Raw genomic sequence first — 24,906 nt, 5'->3', positions numbered from 1 at the left:
TCAACCGCCGTTGTCACATCAGCAAACACAGCGGCGCAATCTGTTTTAGTGATGTTGGTTGAGGGATGAAAGTTGGCCTAAACTCTGGCAGAACTGCCTATTCTTCTGAGATTAGTGCCATGGAGCCATTATCATCTACCTGAACCACTGGAACAAACAAGACAGGATTTTGGTTCAACACCTAATCAAAGGATAGCACCGCTGGAAGTATAGCACTCCCTCAGTCCTGCACTGGAATCCCAGCCTAGATCATATACTAAAGTCCCGGGCCCACAACCTGAGATACGAGTGCTACTAACGGAGCCAAGCTGACATAACATGGCAGGGCTGAAGTGGGGGCAAGTAAGCAAAAGAAACTTCAACAAAAGTTTGTCTAAAAAGTGTTTACATGTATGTGTCTGCTGTGGCTCAGTGAGTAGTACACTTACCTCTGAGTCAAAAGGTGGTGGGCTCAAGTCCCACTCCAGGAACTTGAGCACTTAAAGCTAGGCTGACTCTCCAGTGCAGTACTGAACGAATGCTGTACTGTCAGAGGTGCCAGATGAGATGTTAAACCGAGGCCCCAACTGCTCTCTCAGGTGGATGTAAAAGATCCCATTGCAATATTTCAAAGATAAGTAGGGGTCTTATCCCTGGTGTCCTGGCCAATATTTATCCCTCAGTCAACATAACAAAACAGATTATCTGATCATTATCACATTGCTGTTTTTGGGAGCTTGCTATGCGCAAATTGGCTGCCGTGTTTCCCACATTACAACAGTGACTACACTTCAAAAGTACTTAATTGTCTGTAAAGCACTTTGCGATGTCCAGTGGTCGTGAAAGGCGCTATATAAATGCAAGTCTTTAGTTAAAACCCTATTGCCATTAACAAAAGATGAACGTTAGTCATGGACCAAATCAATGAATATAAGCAATATTAGGGAGCAGCACAGGGTGCTGGAGTCTCAATGTGCTGCCTGAGATCGGTAGGACTCAGGTTCCTACACACTAACTTTGCATTGTTGACTTCCCTATCTCATCTGTGTCACTATAGCGAGACACCAAGAGGCAATCGGGCATTTCTCCCTGGGCATGGAGGGGCAAATCAGAGGAAGAGTCAACCCAGTGCCTTTCCCACACACACCCTGTCAGCACAGAGAGAGGCTCAGGAATAGCTTTGCCCATTTGTCCTTGCAGCCAACTATAATTTATTGCACAGCAACAGAGAGGCCAAGAATATACCTTTCTAGAAAAAAATGTACACATCACAAAATGGCTCATTCCAACATGTGACCAAGTACGTTTTAAAATATACTTACAGATCTTTCCTGAGTGTAGGTCATAGTCAAACGCATCCACAGCAAAAGATAAGCTGTCTATATAATAAAAGGTCTTGTGATCCAGTGACCAGTCCAGACCATTAGAAATGTTCACTTGGTCAAAGTGCTTGACCACAGAGTGATCAGACTGCAGAGCATAGAGAGATCCCTGCTGCCTTTCGACTTCAGCTGGACGAGTCTCCATTGCCATGGTCCCTGTAGCAGAAGTCAGTGTTAGCCCTGTAAATACTAACCATTGAAGTTTTCCTAATACATTAATAGCACATGCAAAGAGTATGCAGTAATTTCTGATATTGAGAATATAGGGATGATTCCACAATTCCATGCTTCCAATAGAGGAGTCACATTCATAGGGAGTGTGAGGTAGAGATAATATAAGTTGGGATCACAGAATAACTCCATTATATTCTATAATATGTCATAATCACAGAAACTGGCCATTCGGCCCAATCAGTCCATGTCGGAGTTTATGCTCCACTCGAGCCTCCTCCCATCTTTCCTCACCTAACTCTATCAGCTTAACTCTCTATTCCCTTCTCCCTCATGTGCTTGTCTAGCCTCCCCTTAAATGCATCTATACTATTCGCTTCAACCACTCCCTGTGGTAGTGAGTTCCACATTCTCGCCACTCTCTGGGTAAAGAAGTTTCTTCTGAATTCCCGATTGGATTTCTTGCTGACTATCTTATACTGATGGCCTCTAGGTTTGCTCTTCCCCTCAAGTGGAAACACTTGCTGTATCTACTCTATCAAAACCTTTCATAATTTTAAAGACCTCTATTAGGTCATACTAGGTCACTTTCAAGAGAAAAGAAACCCAGCCTGTTCATCCTTTCCAAATAGGTATACCCTTGCATTTCTTGATATATCAAAAAGGGTCATATCACCACCAGCAAAAAAATGGATTCAAGACTTAAGAACATATAAAAATTAAATTAAATCATATTTTGTATTCATTCACGGGATGTGGGTTTTGTCAACAAGGCCAAAGTTTATTACCCATCCCTAATTGCCCTTGAGAAGGTGGCAGTGAATCACCTTCTTGAACATAACCGTGTGGCTTGGTAGGCCATTTCAGAGAGCAGTAAAGAGTCAACCACATTGCTGTGGGTCTGGGGTCACCTACCTACAACCTCTTGCAAATCCACTGGGAGGGTAGGCAAATCAACGTCAGTGTTCTCAATCAGGCCAACATCCCCACCATCGAAGCACTGTCCACACACGACCAGCTTGGTTGGGCGGGCCACAATGTCCGCATCCCAACACGAGACTCCCAAAGCAAGCGCTCTATTCAGAACTCCTACATGGCAAGCGAGCCCCAGGTGGGCAGAGGAAACATTTTAAGGACACCCTCAAAGCCTCCTTGATAAAGTGCAACATCCCCACTGACACCTGGGAGTCCCTGGCCAAAGATCGCCCTAAGTGGAGGAAGAGCATCTGGGAGGGTGCTGAGCACCTCGAGTCTCGTCGCCGAGAGCATGCAGAAAACAAGCGCAGGCAGCGGAAGGAGTGTGCGGAAAACCAGACTACCCACCCCACCCTTTCCCACCTGTGACAGAGACTGTAATTCCCATATTGGACTGTACAGTCACCTGAGAACTCACTTTTAGAGTTGAAGCAAGTCTTCTTCGATTTCAAGGGACTGCCTCTGATGATGATGGGCCAGACTGGATAACGACAGCAGATTTTCTTCGCTAAAGGACATTAGTGAACCAGATGGGTTTTTACAACAGTCCAGTAGTTTCCTGGTCACCATTACTGAAATTCACTTTTTATTCCAGATTTATCTAAATTTAAATTCCCCAGCTGCCCTGGTGGGATTTGAACTCATGTCTCTGGATCATTAATCCAGACCTATGGATTACTAGTCCAGCAACATTACCACTATGCTATCGTACCCCTTGTGTGTATGATACCTTTTTTTAAGTTAAAATATCAGAACATAATTTCAAGTCTGTCACATAATCTAGTTATTAGTCGAGATATTCATAGTCAATGGGTAGAAAATCTAGCAAGCTTTGTAATTTACTTGATCTTCAGAGTTGTGCTTTAGGATATCACTTGTACCCTTTCATTACTGCCTTTTAAATTGGACTGTTCAGTCACCTAAGAACTCACTTTTAGAGTGGAAGCAAGTCTTCCTCGAATTCGAGGAATGTCTATGATGATTAAATTCTATGGATAAATCTTCGAAACCTCTTGATTCGTTTACTGCCCAAACCGGCAACCTCCACCATCTAGAAGGACATGGGCAGCAGGTGCATGAGAACACCACCACCTTCAAGTCACACACCTTACTAAGAAATAGGAGCAGGAGTAGGTCATAGGGCCCCATAAGCCTGCATCACCATTCAATAAGATCATGACAGATCTTCTACCTCAACTCCACTTTCCCGCACTATTCCCACATCCCTTGATTCCCTTAATGTCCAAAAATTTATCGATCTCTGTGGTGAATACACTCAACAATTGAGCTTCCACAGCCCTCTGGGATAGAGAATTTCAAAGATTCACCACCCTCTGAGTGAAGAAATGTCTCCACATCTCAGTCCTAAATTGGTGATCCATTCCGCCGTCATCCAACTGCCTTTTTAAGTCTAAAGTACCTTACCTAAGGTAGATTAAAGTAGACCTGATCAACACAAGGGTAAAATGGTGAAAGCCAATTTCAGCAAAGCTGTATGTGGACGGAGATGTAAAATGCAAAATTGGTTGTGACTAACCTGCAAAGAAACGTCCAGCAGGGTCCACTTTGCCATCATTAAATCTGTTGTTTGCTTTATCTTGGTCGACCAGGGCTATGTCAGTAACGGTTTCCTTTTCAAAGTCGAGAAAGGCAAACCTTTTTCCAACTGCCAGAACATATCCCCCTGATCTCCGAGGGACCACTGATCCAACAGGAGCATCTGAGGGAAGATAGACGTGTACAATTCAATAACGTGGCTCATCCTGCAAATACTGATGCTGTTATAGATGCAGCAACATCACTCAAGGTGCAGACAATTAAGAAGCAGCCCCGATCACAATAGACAATGGCTCGCATGCAGACTGTTCGTCTGGTGCACAGATTGAACAAAGGAACAGCCATCTCAAAACCAGACAATGCTGTTGAAAGCGAGACATGCCTACAGGCTACAGCCAATTCAAAACTGCCAACAGAGACTACCAGTCGTGCTCTAACAGGTTTTGATGCCGTCGCCATAGGGGGCCACCAGGTGAAGCAATTCAGAGATTGCAATTATAAAAACAGAAAATGCTGGAAATACTCAGCAGGCCAGGTAGCATCTGAGAGAAACAGAGTTAACGTTTCAGGTCGATGACCTTTCATGAGAACTGGGAAAAGTTAGAGATGTAACAGGTTTTAAGCAAGTCACAGAAGGTCTCCAATCATCTAAGAAACATAGAAACACAGAAAATAGGTGCAGGAGTAGGCCATTTGGCCCTTCGAGCCTGCACTGCCATTCAATGAGATCATGGCTGAACACGCAACTTCAGTACCCCATTCCTGCTTTCTCGCCATACCCCTTGATTCCCCTAGTAGTAAGGACTACATCTAACTCCTTTTTGAATATATTTAGTGAATTGGCCTCAACAACTTTCTGTGGTAGAGAATTCCACAGGTTCACCACTCTCTGGGTGAAGAAGTTTCTCCTCATCTCGGTTCTAAATGGCTTACCCCTTATCCTTAGACTGTGACCCCTGGTTCTGGACTTCCCCAACATTGGGAATATTCTTCCTGCATCTAACCTGTCTAAACCCGTCAGAATTTTAAATGTTTCTATGAGATCCCCTCTCATTCTTCTTAACTCCAGTGAATACAAGCCCAGTTGATCCAGTCTTTCTTGATATGTCAGTCCTGCCAGCCCGGGAATCAGTCTGGTGAACCTTCGCTGCACTCCCTCAATAGCAAGAATGTCCTTCCTCAAGTTAGGAGACCAAAACTGTACACAATACTCCAAGTGTGGCCTCACCAAGGCCCTGTACAACTTATAGTAACACCTCCCTGCCCCTGTACTCAAATCCCCTTGCTATGAAGGCCAACATGCCATTTTCTTTTTAACCGCCTGCTGTACCTGCATGCCAACCTTCAATGACTGATGTACCATGACACCCAGGTCTCGTTGCACCTCCCCTCTTCCTAATCTGTCACCATTCAGATAATAGTCTGTCTCTCTGTTTTTACCACCAAAGTGGATAACCTCACTTTTATCCACATTATACTTCATCTGCCATGTATTTGCCCACTCTCCAAACCTATCTAAGTCACTCTGCTGCCTCATAGCATCCTCCTCGCAGCTCACACTGCCACCCAACTTAGTGTCATCCGCAAATTTGGAGATACTACATTTAATCCCCTCGTCTAAATCATTAATGCACAATGTAAACAGCTGGGGCCCCAGCACAGAACCTTGCGGTATCCCACTAGTCACTGCCTGCCATTCTGAAAAGTACCCATTTACTCCTACTCTTTGCTTCCTGTCTGCCAACCAGTCTCAATCCACGTCAGCACACTACCCCCAATCCCTTGTGCTTTAACTTTGCACATTAATCTCTTGTGTGGGACCTTGTCGAAAGCCTTCTGAAAGTCCAAATACACCACATCAACTGGTTCGCCCTTGTCCACTCTACTGGAAACATCCTCAAAAAATTCCAGAAGATTTGTCAAGCATGATTTCCCTTTCACAAATCCATGCTGACTTGGACCTATCATGTCACCTCTTCCAAATGCGCTGCTATGACATCCTTAATAATTGATGCCACCATTTTACCCACTACCGATGTCAAGCTGACCAGTCTATAATTCCCTGTTTTCTCTCTCCCTCCTTTTTTTAAAAAGTGGGGTTACATTGGCTACCCTCCACTCCAGAGGAACTGATCCAGAGTCAATGGAATGTTGGAAAATGACTGTCAATGCATCTGCTATTTCCAAGGCCACCTTCTTTTCGTACTCTGGGATGCAGACCATAAGGCCCTGGGGATTTATCGGCCTTCAATCCCATCAATTTCCCGAACACAATTTCCCGACTAAGAAGGATTCCCTCAGTTCCTCCTTCTTACAAGACCCTCTGACCCCTTTTATATCCGGAAGGTTGTTTATGTCCTCCTTAGTGAATACCAAACCAAAGTACTTGTTCAATTGGTCTGCCATTTCTTTGTTCCCCATTATGACTTCCCCTGATTCTGACTTTAGGGGACCTACGTTTGTCTTTACTAACCTCTTTCTCTTTACATAGCTATCGAAGCTTTTGCAGTCCATCTTAATGTTCCCTGCAAGCTTCCTCTCGTACTCTATTTTCCCTGCCCTAATCAAACGCTTTGTCCTCCTCTGCTGAGTTCTAAATTTCTCCCAGTCCCCAGGTTCACTGCTATTTCTGGCCAATTTTTATGCCACTTCCTTGGCTTTAATACTATCTCTGATTTCCCTTGATAGCCACGGTTGAGCCACCTTCCCTTTTTTATTTTTACGCCAGACAGGGATGTATAATTGTTGCAGTTCATCCATGCGTTCTCTAAATGTCTGCCATTGCCCATCCACTGTCAACCCCTTAAGTATCATTCGCCAATCTATCCTTGCCAATTCACGCCTCATACCTTCAAAGTTATCCTTCTTTAAGTTCTGGACCATGGTCTCTGAATTAACTGTTTCATTCTCCATCCTAATGTAGAATTCCACCATATTATGGTCACTCTTCCCCAAAGGACCTCGCACATGAGATCCTCTCTCATTACACAACACCCAGTCTAAGGTGGCCTCCTCCCTAGTTGGTTCCTCGACATATTGGTCTAGACAACCATCCCTTATGCACGCCAGGAAATTCTCCTCCACCGTATTGCTTCCAGTTTGGTTAGCCCAATCTATATGCGTATTAAAGTCACCCATGATAACTGCTGCACCTTTATTGCATGTACCCCTAATTTCCTGTTTGATGCCCTGCCCAACATCACTACTACTGTTTGGAGGTCTGTACACAATTCCCACTAAAGTCTTCTGCCCTTTGGTGTTCTGCAGCTCTACCCATATAGATTCCACATCATTCAAGCTAATGTCCTTCCTAACTATGCATTAATCTCCTCTTTAACCAGCAATGCTACCCCATCTCCTTTTCCTTTTATTCTATCCTTTCTGAATGTTGAATACCCTTGGATATTGAGTTCCCAGCCCTGATCATCCTGGAGCCACGTCTCTGTAATCCCAATCACATCATATCTGTTAACATCTATTTGCACAGTTAATTCATCCACCTTATTACGGATACTCCTTGCATTAAGATACAGAGCCTTCAGGCTTGTCTTTTAAACACACTTTGTGCCTTTAGAATTTTGCTGTAATGTGGCCCTTTTTGTTTTTTGCCTTGGGATTCTCTGCCCTCCACTTTTACTATTCTCTTTTCTATCTTTTGCCTCTGTCTCCCTTTTATTTCCCTCTGCCTCCCTGCATAGGTTCCCATCCCCCTGCCATATTAGTTCAACTCCTCCCCAACAGCACGAGCAAACACTCCCCCTAGGACATTGGTTCCGGTCCTGCCCAGGTGTAGACCGTCCGGTTTGTACTGGTCCCACCTCCCCCAGAACCGGTTCCAATGCCCCAGGAATTTGAATCGTTCCCTTCTGCACCACTGCTCAAGCCACGTATCCATCTGAGTTATCCTGCGATTCCTACTCTGACTAGCATGTAGCACTGGTTGCAATCTTGAGATTACTACTTTTGAGGTCCTACTTTTTACTTTAGCTCCTAGCTCCCTAAATTCGTCTCGTAGGACCTATATCGTTGGTACCTATGTGTACAACGACAACTGGCTTTTCACCCTCCCTTTTCAGAATGTCTTGCACCCACTCCGAGATATCCTTGACCCTTCCACCAGGGAGGCAACATACCATCCTGGAGTCTCGGTTGCGGCCGCAGAAACGCCTATCTATTCCCCTTACAATCGAATCCCCTATCACTATCGCTCTCCCACTCTTTTTCCTGCTCTCCTGTGCAGCAGAGCCCCCCACGGTGCCATGAACTTGGCTGCTGCTGCCCTCCCCTGAAGAGTCATCCCCCTCAACAGTACCCAAAGCGGTGTATCTGTTTTGCAGGGGGATGACCGCAGGGGACCCCTGCCCTACCTTCCTTACACTGCTCTTCCTGCTGGTCACCCATTTACTATCTGGCTGAGTACCCTTTACCTGCGGTGTGACCAACTCGTTAAATGTGCCATTCACGTCATTCTCAGCATCGTGGATTCTCCAGAATGAATCCACCTGCAACTCCAGTGCCGCAATGCGGTCCGTCAGCAGCTGCAGGCGGATGCACTTCCCGCATATGTAGTCATCAGGGACACCGGAAGCATCCCTGACTTCCCACATAGTACAGGGTAATCCTTGCCACTCGACCAAGGCCTAGCTCTGTCAAGCCCGTGTGGTGGCTGGTGTGCAACAGTCACCACACGTTAAAAATAATCCCCGCACAAGCATCTTCCATCCTTCAAGATTCAGTTCGGGATCTGGACTATTAGGTCCTTCATTGAAACACCTGTGAACTTTTTGACGTGGAAGCAAGTCATCCTCGATTCGAGGGATTGCCTATGATGATAAGCAAGTGTACAGAGGCAGGGAAAGTGGGGAAGGGAAGGAAGGCAGGAGTGATTAAATAACAAAAGGAATGATGAGGCAAGCATCGATTAAGAGGCCACAGAAATAGTCAACAAAAAAAGGTGATTGAAAAGAATGATTGGGCTGTAGAAATGTGAAACAGAGGCAGGACCTACCACAAGAGCAAAATACTGCGGACGCTGGAATCTGAAATAAAAACAGAAAATGCTGGAAATCTCAGCAGGTCAGGCAGCATCTGTGGAGAGAAACAGAGTTAACGTTTTGGGTCTGTGAGCCTTTTTTCAGAACTGGAAAAGTTCGAGATGTAACAGATTCTGAAGGAAGTGCAGGGGCAGGGAAAAGGAGAGGGGAGGAAAGAACAAAAGGGAAGGTCTGTGATAGGGTGGAAGGCAGGAGAGATCAGAGAGACAAAAGGGTAGATGGGCAAAAATGAGATGGTAATGGTACAAGTTAGGCAACAAAAGATGAGTCAAGAGGGGGTGTGAATGGCGGAATTATCACCTGCTGCCCCAGGAAAGAGAATAAAAAGATGGCGTTTGTAAAAAAAAGAGGAATGGGGAAAAAAATATGGGAAGTAGTTCTGGTTTGAAATTGTTGGACTCGATGTTGAGTGCCTAAACGAAAGATGGGTTTGACATGTCAGTTTGATGAGTCACATGGAATTGGTGCACCAGGCCTCAATCGCCTGACCTGTCAATCATTTAAGGTAAGCTCATGATCGAAGCCTACTCTACCAATCATTGAGGCAGAACGAATGGTACTCACGCCCCAACCAGGAAGAATGTATAAGGAGAGGGCGTCGGGGACGAAAGAGCACTGCAGTCGGAGGTTAGAGCGGCAGGAGAATGGAAGAAGATGCAACAGCCTTGAGTACGACGGACTGATCGCCCGGTGGAACACAAAGGCCACTCTCTGCTTCGGAAATGTGTGAAATCGGTTAAAGTTTTTTTTGAAACAGAAAATGCGGGAAACACTCAGTACGTCAGGCAGCATCTGTGGAAAGAGAAACAGATTTAATGTTTCAGCTCGATGACCTTCCATCGGAACAATTCTCTTTCTCTCTCCACATATTCTCTCATTCTTCTAAATTCCAGTGAATATAAGCCTAGTCGATCCAGTCTTTCTTCATTTGTCAGTCTTGCCATCCCGGGAATCAGTCTGGTGAACCTTCACTATCAAGAACGTCCTTCCTCAGATTAGGAGACCATCTCTGCACACAATACTCAAGGTGTGGTCTCACCAAGGCCCTGTACAACTGCAGCAAGACCTCCCTGCTCCTATGAAGGCCAACATAACTGCCTGCTGTACTTGCATGCCTACTTTCAATGACTGATGTACCATGACACCCAGGTCTCGTTGCACTTCCCCTTTACTAATCTGTCACCATTCAGATAATAATCTGCCTTCCTGTTTTTGCCACCAAAGTATCATCTGCAAATTTGGAGATATTACATTCAATGCCTTCGTCTAAATCATTTATATATATTGTAAATAGCTGGGTTCAAGCCCATTTACCCACACTCTGCATGTTTAATAATTATGTTACCTACTTCTCCATGTATGATTTACTGCTGTTTTGTGAATATGAAATCTCAACCAATCAGGTGCCAGTGTGACAGAAAATGAGGACATCAAAAGTTTGATGGGAAAAATGCATTTTAGATGCAATACTTTTATCGTCTAGCAGCTATAGAGAGGAGAGAATTCAATGGAGAGAATGTCCCAGGCAGTTTGGTTAGTCCTCCTATTCTTCATTTTAGAGGAAAAAAAAATCTAAATTTCTATCACGGGCAATAACTGGGCTCCTATATCTCACCGTGTCCTGGCCAATATTTATCCCTCAATCAACATAACGAAAACAGCTTATCTGGTCATTATCACATTGCTGTTTGTGGGAACTTGCTGTGCGCAAATTGGCTGCCGCGTTTCTTACATTACAACAGTGACTACACTTAAAAAGTACTTCATTGGCTGTAAAGTGCTTTGGGACATCCGGTGGTCGTGAAAGGCGCTATATAAATGTAAGTCTTTCTTTCTTTCTGAAGGGGAAGGTTTATGCACATTTTAATAAAAGGAAGTAACAATTGCCATATATATGGCTAGGAATGGAACTGTCCCATGTGAAGACAACCTTTGCTTACCAACGTGTACGGTTTTTACTTGTTTGGTGGCTGCATTCCAGCAGCACACCTTCTGTCCTGTGATATCCACATACACAAGGCAACCGTGCTTTTCTTCCCAAACTGGGCTCTCTCCAATTCTACTCTTGTCCTTCACGACACACTCGATCTTAATGGAAGCCATTGCCTGTGAAAAATATTTAAAAAGTCACTTAATAATCAGGCTCCTTTTCAGCCAGCACAGATACAATGGGCTGAATCATCTTCTTTGCACCAATCATCTTCTGTGATACTAGAAATGCAAGATTATACCTATCAAGAAAGGATGAACAGGCTGGGTCACTTTTCTCTTGAAAAGAGAAGGCTGAGGGGTGACCTAATAGAGGTCTTTAAAATTATGAAAGGTTTTGAAAGAATGGGTACAGAGAGAATGCTTCCATTTGTGGGGACGAGCACAACTAGAGGCCATCAATATAAGATAGTCGCCAAGAAATCCAATAGGGAATTCAGAAGAAACTTCTTTACCCAGAGAGCGATGAGAATGTGGAACTCGCTACCACAGGGAGTGGTTGAAGCGAGTAGTATAGATGCATTAAATGGGACGCTAGACAAGCATATGAAGGAGAAGGGAATTGAGAATTATGCTGATAGATTTAGATGAGGAAAGATGGGAGGAGGCTCGAGTGAAGAATAAACGCGGTCATGGACTGTTTGGGCCGAATGGCTTGTTTCTGTGTCGTATATCCCACGTAATGAAATGGAGGAATCTACGCTGTTAACGACTCCCGCCATATCGGGCGTGAGTTTAGCGACGGCGCTACAGCGTTGCGCCCCGATCTCCTGCGCCCGGAGATCGTGAAATCACCGGCGTGCTCATCGTCCCGTTAGCATCCCGGCCCCAAAATTCACTTCCGCCCCCTGCAGCAGCGCCGGTGAAAACACCGACAGCTGCAGGAGTCGTGCAGCGGCCGGCCACTACCGGGGCGATGGTTAAAGGCGAGGTGGCTGAGGTAGGTAAAAAAGAACGTGCATTTGTTGATACCGTTTTCTTAGCGGGTTCCTGCCGCGATCGTTCAGCCCGATGCTCTGCTTGAGTGTCGGGCTGATCGCACGGGTGCCCCGCTCCCTTGGTGGGCCAGGAAGGTGTGTTCTAAATTGCAGAGCCTGCACCAATCGCCCTTCCCTATAAGGAGCGGAGGGGCCCTTTGAAAGCGGCAGCGCTGCACGGCCCAGTGTGCAACACTGCCGAGGTGTCCACCGCACCTGCGTCCTGTAGCACTCCAAGAAGGAAGTGGAATGCTTGATTTAGTGCTCCCCTTCCTTCCTGGAGCACGAAAGACCTGGCGTTAAGTTTCCCGGCTTTCAAAAGTTACCGCTCCCAAACAGGGCGATAATGAATTTCTCCCTCTTAGGATTTGTTGAAGGAAGGTCGTGTCTGACTAACTTGATTGACACTTTTGAGGAGGTAGCAAGGAGGGTCGATGATGGTCGTGCATTTGATGTTGTCTACAAGGATTTTACCAAGGCCTTTGACAAGGTCCCACATGGCAGGTTGGTCAAAAAAGTAAAAACCCACAAGATCCAAGGGAAAGTGGCAAGCTGGATCCAAAATTGGCTCAGTGGTAGGAAGCTAACATCCAATGGGTGTTTTTGTGACAGGAAGGCTGTTTTCAGTGGGGTTCCACAAGGCTCAGTACTAGCTCCCTTGCTTTAGTGCTATATATCAATTAATTAGACGTCAATGTAGGGGGCTTGATAAAGAAGTATGTAGATGATGCAAAAATTGGCCATGTGATTGATAGTGAGGAAGAAAGCTGTGGACTGCAGGAAGATATCAAGTGACTGGTCAGGTGGGCAGAACAGTAGCAAATGGAATTCAATCCGGAGAAGTGTGAGATAATGCATTTGGGGAGGGTCAGCAAAGCAAGTGAATACACAATAAATGGTAGCTAAGAAATTTAGAGGAACAGAGGGACATTGGAGTGCATGTCCACAGATTTCTGAAGGTAGCAAGACTGGTATACTTTCTTTTATTCATCATGGCATAGAATATAAGAGCAGAAAGGTTATGCTTGAACTGTATAAAACACTAGTTAGGCCACAGCTAGAGTACTGGATGCAGTTCTGGTCACCGCATTACAGGAAAGATGTGATTGCACTAGAGAGGCTAGAGAGGAGATTTACGAGGATATTGCCAGGGCTGGAGAATTTTAGCTGTGAGGAAAGATTGGATAGGCTGGGGTTGTTTTCTTTGGAACAGAGAAGGCTGAGGAGAGATTTAATTGAAGTGTATACAATTATGAGGGGCCTAGATAGAGTGGATAGGAAGCTCCTTTAGCAGAGAGGTCAATAACCAGGGGGCATCGATTTAAAATAATTGGTAGGATGTTTAGAGGGGATTTGAGAGGAAATGTTTTCACCCAGAGGGTGGTGGGGGTCTGGAACACACTACCTGAAAGGATGGTAGAGGCAGACACCCTCACCACATTTAAAAAGTACTTGGATGTACACTTGAAGTGCCGTAACCTGCAGGGCTATGGACCAAGAGCTGGAAAGTGGGATTCAGCTGGATGGTTCTTTTTTGACGGCGCGGACACGATGGGCCAAATGACCTCCTTCTGTGCCATAAATTTCAAAGATTTTATGATTTCTGAGTCCTGACCATTGATATCAGTCATAACATAGGTTAGTTCTATTATTTTCATGGATGCATCTACAGACTTATTCTTTTCTGTACATGTAAATATATATGTCGTTTATGATATGTCCCGAGACCATACTGTGTAGCCTTTTAAGCTTCTGATACCACGAGAAAGTTTGGCTTAGAAATTGGCCTCCTTAGTGCCTCCCATTACCGCCTCCGGGGGGCGCTAACAGGACACTAATGACCAACCGACCGGGCGCCGTGAGATGAACAACTCCCGCTAACTTCGGCGGGAAATTAGCACGCGGCGGGAGGGCGTTGCGCCTCGATCTCCTGCGCCCGGAAATTGTGACATCATTGCCTTGCGCATCGCCCCGGTAACACCCAGGACCCGAACTTGGGTTCCAGCCCCTGCAACAGCGCCAGGCAAAAACACCGGCAGCTGCAGGAGGTATGGATCGGGAGACCGGGTGCTTTGGGGTGAAGTTTAAAGGGGAGGTGGCCAAGATACGTGGAAAAAATTTTGTACTTCTGTTTTTCACTTTTTGGGCGATTTTGTTTTGGCCGCGATCCATCCGCCCGGTACTCTGCTGCAGTGCCTGGGGCTGATCAACCTGGCACTCTGCTGCAGTGCATGGGGCTGATCAGCCTGGCACTCTGCTGCAGTGCATGGGGCTGATCAGCCTGGCACTCTGCTGCAGTGCATGGGGCTGATCAGCCTGGCACTCCGCTACAGTGCATGGGACTGATCAGCCTGGCACTCTGCTGCAGTGCATGGGGCTGATCAGCCTGGCACTCCGCTACAGTGCATGGGACTGATCAGCCCGGCACTCCGCTACAGTGCATGGGACTGATCAGCCCGGCACTCTGCTGCAGTGCATGGGACTGATCAGCCTGGCACTCTGCTGCAGTGCATGGGACTGATCAGCCTGGCACTCTGCTGCAGTGCATGGGACTGATCAGCCTGGCACTCTGCTGCAGTGCATGGGACTGATCAGCCTGGCACTCTGCTGCAGTGCATGGGACTGATCAGCCTGACACTCTGCTGCAGTGCATGGGACTGATCAGCCTGGCACTCTGCTGCAGTGCATGGGACTGATCAGCCTGACACTCTGCTGCAGTGCATGGGGCTGATCAGCCTGGCACTCTGCTGCGGTGCATGGGGCTGATCAGCCTGGCACTCTGCTGCAGTGCATGGGACTGATCAGCCTGGCACTCTGCTGATCGGGCCGGATCGTGGCTGCCGTCGGGGACCAGCTCACTGTGCCCAATACAGAGCTGGCAGCAATGGGCCTTCCCTTTAAGGGAGGGAAGCAGCCTCGGAACACGACAGCACTGCACGGCCCATTGTGCAGCGCTGCACCATGACCGCCCCGCCTGCGGCCTGTAGCGCTCCAGGATGGAAGTGGATGGCTTGATTTAGCGCTCCACTTCCTTCCTGGAGCGCAAACACCTCATTTTTTTTCAGTTGAAAATCATTAGCGCCTGCCGCTAATTTTTTCAACTGTTAAAAGTTGGTGCTCCAAACGGGGCGCTCCCGAATTTCTCCCCTTAAGTCTTTGTTATGTTGTGCTAATAATACTGAATGCAAAACCAAGAGTGGCGGTCATGGAGAAAGCCTTTTAGCTGAGCTTAAAAAGCACGATCATTGCAAGGAAGTGAGGGCAATCGAGCAGGTGCTGTCTTGCAGCTTGGGCTCAGTGACTGGAAGGTGTGGGTCTCCATGATGTTGTGGGCATCATTCATAATAAAACCTGTACAACTAAGACTCTGCTTTTAGAACCTTAACTCCTGGCACAGGGACAATGGTCTCTCCAGCAGTGTTACCCAACAATTGGCACCTGCAGACAGAACTCGTATTATTAAGGTGGGAGACATGGAGGAAAGCACAATCTCAAGATGTTACGAAAGCAGGCGAAGTGCTTTGAACCAACTGTTGTTGGGTCCACCACTCTCCGCGGTGAAGGTTTTACATTTGAAATATTATGAATATTATAAAATGGCCACTTTGCACGTAAAAGCCGTGAAATCAACTTTCGTATTTAAAAGAGAGAACTTGATTTTAGGAAATAAATAAATTTAGTGATTAATAAATATAAAGGTCTAAGGTGCCAGCTGTGGCTCAGTGGGTAGCACTCTTGCCTCTGAGTTAGAGGTCATGGGTTCAAGTCCCACTCCAGGGACTTTAGCACATAACTCTAGACTGACACTCTAGTGCAGTGCTGAGAGAGTGCCGCACTGTCGGAGGTGCTGTCATTTGGATGAGATGTTAACCCGAGGTTCCGGTCTGCTTTGGAGGGAACGATAGAATAATAGTTTTGTTACTGGACAGCAATCCAGAGATGTATGTTCAAATCCCATCATGGCAATTTGTGAATTTGCATTCAGTTAATTAAAAAGCTGGTATCACGAATGGTGACCATGAAACTATTGGGTTGTCATAAAAATCCAACTGGTTCGCTAATGTCCTTTCGGGAAGAAAACCTGCCATCCTTATCCGGTCTGGCCTATATGTGACTCCAGACCCACAGCAATGTGGTTGACTCATAAATGGCCCAGCGAGCCAATCAGTTGTATCAAACCACTACAAAAAAACATCATAAGAATAAAACTGGACGGACCACCCAGCATCGATCAAGGAATTGGATTTGGACAAGACAAAGGCACACCCAGCCCAATCAACTCTGCAAAGTGCTCCTCACTAACAGCTGGGGACTTGTGCCGATATTGGGAGAGCTGTCATGCAAGAGCTTGACATAGTCATAATCGCAGAATTATACCTTTCCGCCAATGTTCCAGACTCCTCTATCACCAGACTCCTGTTCCACCGGCAGGACAGACCCACCAGGGATGGCAGCACAGTGGTTTACAGTCAGAGGAGAGTGGCCCTGGGAGTCCTCAATATTTACTCCGGACCCCATGAAGTCTCAGGTGAAGCATGGGCAAGGAAATCTCCTGCTGATTACCACCTACCGCCCTCCCTCAGCTGATGAATCAGTGCTCCTCCATGTTGAATACCACTTGGAAGAAGCACTGAGAATAGCAAGGGCACAGAATGTACTCTGGGTGGGGGACTTCAATGTGCATCACATAGAGTGGCTCGGTAGCACCACTACTGACCGAGCTGGCCGAGTCCTGAAGGACATAGCTGCCAGACTGGGCCTGCGACAGCTGGTGAGAGAACCAACACGAGGGGAAAAACCTACTTGACCTTGGCCTCACCAATCTCCCTGTCGAAGATGCATCTGTCCATGACAGTATTGGTAGGAGTGAACACTGCACAGTCCTTGTGGAGACGAAGCCCCGTCGTCACACTGAGGACATCCCCCACCTCCCACCGTGCTAATAGACAGATTCAGAACAGATCTAGCAGCTCAAAACTGGACATCCATCAGGCACTATGGGCCATCAGCAGCATCAGAATTGTATTCCAGCACAATCTGTAACCTCATGGCCCAGCATATCCCTCATTCTACCATTACCATCAAGCCAGCGGACCAACGCTGGTTCAATGAGGAGTGTAGAAGAGCATGCCTGGAGAAACACCAGGCATACCTAAAAACGAAGTATCAACCTGGGGAAGCTACAACACTAGACTAACATGCATGCTAAACAACGGAAGCAGGATGCTAGAGACAGAGCCAAGCGATTCCACAATGGATCAGATCAAAGCTCTGCAGTCCTGCTACATCCAATCAATGGTGGACAATTAAACAATTAACGGGAGGAGAAGGCTCCATGAACACCCCCATCAATGATGGTGGAGCCCAGCACGTGAGTGCAAAAGACAAGGCTGAGGCGCTCGCAACCATCTTCAGCCAGTCGTGCCGAGTGGATAATCCATCTTGGCCTCCTTCTAAGGTCCCCACCATCACAGAAGCCAGTCTTCAGCCAATTCAATTCACTCCACATGATATCAAGAAATGACTGAGCACACTGGATACAGCAAAGGCTATGGGTCCCGACAACATCCCTGGTTGCCATGCTGAAGGTTTATGCTCCAGATCTAGCCGCACTTCTAGCCAAGCTGTTCCAGTACAGTTACAACATTGGCACCTACCCGACAAAGTGGAAAATTGCCCAGGTATGTCCTGTTCACAAAAAGCAGGACAAATCCAATCCAGCTAATTACCGCCACATTCATTATCATCATCATCTTCATAGGCAGTCCCTCGGAATCGAGGAAGACTTGCTTCCACTCTAAAAATGAGTCCTTAGGTGGCTGAACAGTCCAATACGAGAACCACAGTCCCTGTCACAGGTGGCACAGATAGTCGTTAAGGGAAAGGGCTTGATTTCTGCATACTCTCGAAGATGAGACTCGAGGTGCTAAGCGCTCTCCCGGTGCACTTCCTCCATTTAGGGCGGTCTTTGGCCAGGGACTCCCAGGTGTCGGTGGGGATGTTGCACTTTATCAGGGAGGTTTTGAGTGTGTCCCTGTAACGTTTCCTCTGCCCACCTTTGGCTCGTTTGCCGTGAAGGAGTTCCGAGTAGAGCGCTTGCTTTGGGAGTTTCGTGTCTGGCATGCGGACAATGTGGCCTGCCCAATGGAGCTGATTAAATGCGGTCGGTGCTTCAATGCTGGGGATGTTGGCCTGGTCGAGGACGCTAATGTTGGTGCGTCTGTCCTCCCAGGGAACCGCCGCATCAGTCTACTCTCAATCATAAGCAAAGTGATGGAAGGTGTCATCAACTGTGCTAGCAAGTGACACTTACTCACGAATAACCTGCTCACCGATGCTCAGTTTCGGTTCTGCCAGACCTCATTACAGCCTTGGTCCAATCGTGGACAAAAGAGCTGAAATCTAGAGGTAAGGTGAGAGTGACTGCCCTTGACATCAAAGCAGCATTTGACTGAGTGTGGCACAAAGGAGCCCTAGTAAAATTCATTGGCTGTAAAGCACTTTGGGATGTCTTGCGGTCGTTTTTTCTAATTACAGAGATTATTCATGATGATGATAAATGCAAGTCTTTTTTTGTAATTACAGAGATTATTCATGTGCGCTACAGAAGTTACTAAGATATTAGTTGGCAATTAGTCAATTAAAATATCTGGTAAGAGCAGGAGAGCCTTAAAGATTTTATTCGGAATGATACTTACAGACAGCAACGCAAAGATTGTGGAGGCCCCCCGTTCCAGTTGCTGGGCTCACAGACAACCCGAACTTCCCTCACTTTCTTACAATCATCTCACTTTTAAGCTCAGCTCAGTATGACATCACTTTCTCCAAGACCTGCATTCTTGGTTTTATCTGTGGTATTACTAGCTCAGCATACCAAAGATTCAGCTTCAGGACAAAACAAGCGACCTTATCTATTTGTGTACACAGAAAAGGCATCAACATGCGCAGATTGGAACTATCCAAGGCTAGTTATGTGTCAAGTATTACAGGCTGGTTGCCCACAAATTGTAGTCCGAATACAACTTAACCCAGCTTCTCTAACAACATCCACTACCAAAAATAAATGTAACCTGCACAGCAACGTGGCCAAAATGAAGGACTTATTAGTGGACGACCTGCATGGTTTAGTATTAAGCCAAACAAATCAGGAAATCGCAGACAACAGGCGGGGTTTGCAAATAGCTTCAGTGTCCCCGGACTAGGGAAAGAAACATAACTTAGAATTCCTGCTTCTGTAAATAAATGAAGAATCAGTGTTAACCTTCGGTAAATAAATAAAGAATTAGGGCTAACCTTCTGTAAATAATCAATGCCAACCTTCTGTAAGTACATGACGATTCAGTGCTTCCCAACCCACAACCTTCTACATCCCAAAAACTGTTTACTTTCACCTCTGTAACATCACCTCTCTCCACCCCTGCCTCAGCACATCTACTACCAACAACAACAACAACTTGTATTTATATAGCGCCTTCAACGTAAACACCCCAAAGCGCTTCACAGGAGTATTATGATATAAAAAATTTAGCACCGAGCCGCATTAGGAGAAATTAGTGCAGGTGACTAAAAGCTTGGTCAAAGAGGTATGTTGTAAGGAGCGTCTTGAAGGAAGAAAGAGAGGTAGAGAGGCGGAGAGGTTTAGGCAGGGAGTCCCAGAGCTTGGGGCCTTGGCAACAGAAGGCACGGCCACCAATGGTTGAACGATTATAATCAGGGATGCTCATGAGGGCAGAATTAGAGGAGCACAGACATCCCGGGGGTTGTGGGGCTGAAGGAGATTACAGAGATAGGGATGAGGCCCATGGCGGGATTTGAAAATAAGGATGAGAGTTTTGAAATTGAGATATTGGTTAACTGGAAGCCAATGTAGGTCAGTGAGCACAGGGGTGATGGGTGAGTGGGACTTGGTGCGAGTTAGGACACGGGCAGCCGAATATTGGATTTAGTGCCGACTCCCAAGTCCATGCATTTGTCCCCACTAGACTCAACTATTCCAATGCTCTCCTGGCCAGCCTCCCCACCCCCATGCTCCCCATCCTTTGCAAACTTCAGCCCTTATCCTATCCTGCACCAAAGACCCACTCACCCATAACCCCTGTCCTCACTGATCTGCAATGCTTTCCGGTTCCTAAATGCCTCGATTTAAAATTCTCATCCTTATGTTTAAATCCCTTCAGACCTTGCCCCTCCCTGTCTCTAACCTCTTTCAATCGTACAGGCCCAACCTCCCAGTTCCTCTGACTCTGGCCTCTTGTGCATCTCCCCTCCCTTCCCCCACCATTGGTGGCTATGCCCTCAACTACACAAGGTCAGGCAAATAAATCCCTTCATTTTTCCCTTTGCTGACTTAGACAGGTGGCTGTGCACTGGAGGTTGTAGTCAATACATTCATGTATCTGAACAACCCTCCCCCCGATATATTTTCAAATGATCAAAGACAAGAATAGAATAAATAAAACACTTCTCGGTTTACTTATTTTGCTTGCTTATCATTCTTTATGTTACAATTTCAGTGTTGCCTGTGATTTCACAACAATAGCAATTGATGTCTTTTGGAAGAATCTGGACTTATTCTATTAATAACTCAAATATCTCCTCTGACAGCAATGCTCGGTGTCATGTTGGTAAAGTTTGAGCCCACAGTGTGTCAGCAGTCTCTCAAGAGAAGGCAGAGATGTGACCTGATGGAGGTCTTTAAGATTACGAAAGGGTTTGATAGCGTAGACGTAGAGAAGATGTTTCCACTTGTGAACAAATCCAAAACTAGGGCTCATAAATATAAGATACAGGTAGAACATCCGAAATCCGGAAACCTCGGGACTGAGGCCGTTCCGGATTCCGGGATTCTCCGGATTTCTGATGTCCCGAATCTGGAAGCGCTCGAGCCGAGGTTCAGTTATTTCTGGATTTCGGAGCGTCTTTCCGGCTCCGTTTGGGGTCATGGGGCGTTGCGATCCGATCACAGCTCCCGATTCGCGTGGTTTCATTGGGGGGGCAGGCAGGGGCCAGCTAGTTTGGGGAGCTGCAGCGTGCATGTCCGGTTTTCGGACGGCCATTTGGGAAGTGCCGTTTGAGGAGTTTCGCGGGGGTCTTACGCCGGCGGTTTTAGGCAGACCGCCGGCGTGCAAGGCTGGGGTGCCGTGGTCACCGTGCTTTGCAGTTTTGGCGCGCCTGTGTTCTGGCCAAGGGAAGACGCCCGGGGGGGGACTTACGTTGCAGACCCAGGAGCAGCGGTGCCTGAAGGTGTGAAGATCTGCAAGAAGAGGCGTGCTGGAGTTTGTGTTTTTTCATTCCTGTGAATGTTCTGAGAGTTTTCGAATTTTGAATTTTCCCTGGGCCCAGCTCGCGGCGGTAAGCGGTTTGGCAGGATATCCGGATTCCGCAACATTTGCCGGATTCCGGATGACCCCGCCACGGATCAGCCCGGTATCCGGATCCTAGAACATTTTCCGGATTCCAGACGACCCCGCCACGGATGGTCCCGGTTGTTATGCCTCAAATAAAGCAATGTGACTAAGTACTGTAGACTTGAGTAAGTGTGACCTTAGTCTCTTTATTCTGACTCCAGAGTGCTGGCACAGCATGGGAGGCCTGCTTATATGCAGTGCTCCCAAGTGATGCTGGGATCCCTTGGGACTCCAACAGATGCGCCCTCTTGTGGCGGTTGAATGCTGGTTACAAGGTGTTGCATACATAATATCACTCCCCCCTAAAGTCAATAGTACACTTATTTACAGGGTGAGACAATCTGGGGCTTTCTGCTTCCTAGTCGATCGTCTCGGTTAAACACAGGTGCCGGTGAGTTGGTTGGGCCTTTGCTGGGCTGCTGTGCAGCTGGCCTTACTGGGCTGCTGGGGATAATGGGTTCAGCTTTGTGGTCAACCATGATGTCGATGGCCACTTGTGTGTGTATCGGAGCGTCGACGTTGGTGGTGTCCCCTTCAGGTTGCTCGTGGTTGTCTGAGAATCGCAGTTTGGTTTGGTCCAAATGCTTTCTGCAAGTTCGTCCATTTGCAAGTTTGATCTCAAACACCCTACTCCCTTCTTTGGCTACGACAGTGCCAGCAAGCCATTTGGGACCATGTCCATAGTTGAGTACAAATACAGGGTCATTGACTTCAATATCGCGTGACAAATTTGCGCGATCATGGTACATGCTTTGTTGATGCCGTCTGCCCTTGACATGATCATGGAGATCAGGGTGGACTATAGAGAGCCTTGTTTTGAGCGCCGTTTTCATGAACAGTTCGGCGGGGGAACCCCTGTGAGCGAGTGGGGTCTTGTGCGGTAGCTGAGCAGGACTCGGGACAGGCGGGTCTGCAGCGAGCCTTCCGACACGCGTTTTAAGCTTTGCTTGAAGGTTTGGACTGCCCGTTCTGCCTGGCCGTTAGATGCAGGCTTGAACGGGACAGATGTGATGTGCTTGATCCCATTGCGGGTCATGAATTCCTTGAATTCAGCACTGGTGAAGCACAGCCCATTGTCGCTGACAAGGACATCAGGCAGGCCGTGTGTGGCAAACATGGCTCGTAGGCTTTCGATGGTGGCAGTGGACATGCTTACAGACATTATTATACACTCAATCCATTTTGAATAAGCATCCACAACAACCGAAAACATTTTACCTAGAAACAGGCCAGCAAAGTCAACGTGGATCCTAGACCACGGTTTGGAGGGCTATCACCACAAACTTAGCGGTGCCTCCCTGCGTGTATTGCTCAGTTGAGAGCAAGTATTGCATTGCCGCACGCAAGACTCCAAATCTGAGTCGATGCCGGGCCACTACACATGGGATCTGGCTATAGCTTTCATCATTACTATGCCTGGGTGGATACTGTGAGGTCCTCTGGTGGCGGTAGAATGCTGGTGTTGCATACGTAACATCGGTGCCTGGATTCGGGAACATTATGGACTTCGGAACTCCGGATTTGGGACACTCAACCTGTAGTCACTAATAAATCCAATACGGAAGTCAGAAGAAACATCTTTGCCCAGAGAATGGTTACAAGGAGTAGTTGAGATGAATAGCATAGATGCTTTTAAGGGGAAACTCGATAAACACATGAGGGAGAAACGAATAGAAGGATATGCTGATAGGGTGAGAAGAATTAGAGTGGGAGTAGGCACATGAAGTGCAATACACTGGCATAGACCAGTCGGCCATTGGTCTATGCTGTAATTTCTATGTAATTCAAGGACTAACTAGTGTGGAAACATGAGACAAAATTACCTTGCTGCAGGAATGTGTCTTGTTTCAAAGTTGAGCTTAAGCTAAGTTGTTGGGACAAAGAAGAGGGAGCTTTACCCTAAATATCAGACCTGGGAATGTTTAACACTGACAGAGGTGTGGAGATCAGTTACAGTCGTAATTCATTTAAATGACTTCAATCGTTCTTGGTGCAAGAGTGAAATCTGTACTGAAATTGTATGATCCAGATTGTACGATCTCTTCACTCGGGGGCTGTGAATCTTTGGAATTCTCTACCCAGAGGGCTGTGGAGGCTCAGTCGTTGAGTATATTGAAGACAGAGAATGATAGATTTTTGGATACTATGGGATAATGTGGGAAGTTGGAGTTGAGGTAGCAGATCAACCATGATCTTATGATCTTATTGAATGGCGGAGCAGGCTCGAGGGACAGAATGGCCTACTCCTGCTCCTATTTCTTATGTTCTTATGTTCTTTAAGATTCATCAGCAAGCAAAATAACCAGAGGGTTTTGTCTCACATATTCCTTGTGTTTGGCAATTTGGAAACATACGGATGAAATGTTTTTATAGCAAAAGTGAATATGGCGTCTGAAACTTCCAATAAATATTTATTTCGTCATCAAGGGAAAAAAGAAAGATCTTGCATTTATATAGTTGCTGGATTTTCAGTTGTCTAACGCCTCCGTTAGCAGCCAGACGGGTTGTTGATGCGAGCGTTAGAGCATAGCGACTGTGGGCGCAGCTTTTAGTGCCCTGCCGTAACATTGATTAGAGGCTCACCGGGGGCGTAAACCATTAGCACCTGGCTGCTGACGATCGCTCCGATCAAGACGTATTCCTGGTGCAACGCGCACACTCACGCCCCGGTCGGTAAATTCGGTGCGTGCGTCTCATTGAGCGCCTGCCAATAACAACGTCTGAGAAACAGTCGTTAACCGGTGACTACTTAAAGCGATGAGGAAGCGCTTCCCTCGGAGGTCACAGTCGGTGCAACGTTTACACACAGAGCACGGTGCGTGAGCCTCCGAGTTTGATGCGGCAGACAGACACAACAGTACAGCTTGAAAACAAGTGATTTTGAAAACTTTAATGGGTGCATTACCACGTCACGCCTTTAAGACTCAGATTTCCCCGGGATCAGTTTCGGAGTTCCGTGCAACGCAATGGGTCCGCAAAATGTATCGACCAAGCTTTTGTTATCATCCCCCCGAGCTCTGGTGTGCAAGGGCTGATATATCGCCCCAGTCAGCTCTTCGACCGATTCTGACGAATTTCTGGGTGGGAGGCGCAAACCTTTTCAAGGTGCTAAAAGTACCGCTCTGCCTGGATTAACGGCGCTAGAGGCGTGACCCAATTTCTCCCCCACTGCCACTTACAACCTCAGGACACCCAAAGCGCTTTGCAATCAATTAATTACTTTTGAAATGTAGTCACTGTTGTAATATAAAAGAGATTTACTTTTCCTAGTCTTGCGTGCGATGATGTGATCTGATAAAAATCCTGGTAACAAAATAATGATTTCATTTCTCAACCTAACGAGCATGAAAATGCACTGCCGAAATGTTAGAACATATCAAACTTACATCTTGCCCCTTCATTCTAAGCTGCACAG

The 24,906-nt window shown here is 46.7% G+C and overlaps 1 protein-coding gene across 1 annotated transcript in view; it reads right to left on the bottom strand.

The window, feature by feature from the left end:
• Positions 1-18,890, bottom strand: part of LOC139275264 (regucalcin-like) — a 33,269-nt gene extending 14,379 nt beyond the window's left edge. Inside the window, exons 1-4 of the mRNA XM_070892492.1 lie at positions 18,783-18,890; positions 11,059-11,224; positions 4,045-4,227; positions 1,302-1,517 (exon numbers count right to left, since the gene is read on the bottom strand). Of these exons, the coding sequence (XP_070748593.1) occupies positions 1,302-1,517; positions 4,045-4,227; positions 11,059-11,221 (562 nt within the window). The 5' untranslated portion in view covers positions 11,222-11,224; positions 18,783-18,890. The remainder of the gene's footprint in view (positions 1-1,301; positions 1,518-4,044; positions 4,228-11,058; positions 11,225-18,782) is intronic.
• Positions 18,891-24,906: the final 6,016 nt, after the last annotated feature.

Source organism: Pristiophorus japonicus, chromosome 10 (assembly GCF_044704955.1).
Source record: "Pristiophorus japonicus isolate sPriJap1 chromosome 10, sPriJap1.hap1, whole genome shotgun sequence".
In the NCBI taxonomy this organism is placed as follows: domain Eukaryota; kingdom Metazoa; phylum Chordata; class Chondrichthyes; family Pristiophoridae; genus Pristiophorus; species Pristiophorus japonicus.
The sequence above is the reverse complement of the archived record's forward strand: the minus strand, read 5'-3'. Positions and strand labels throughout refer to the sequence as shown.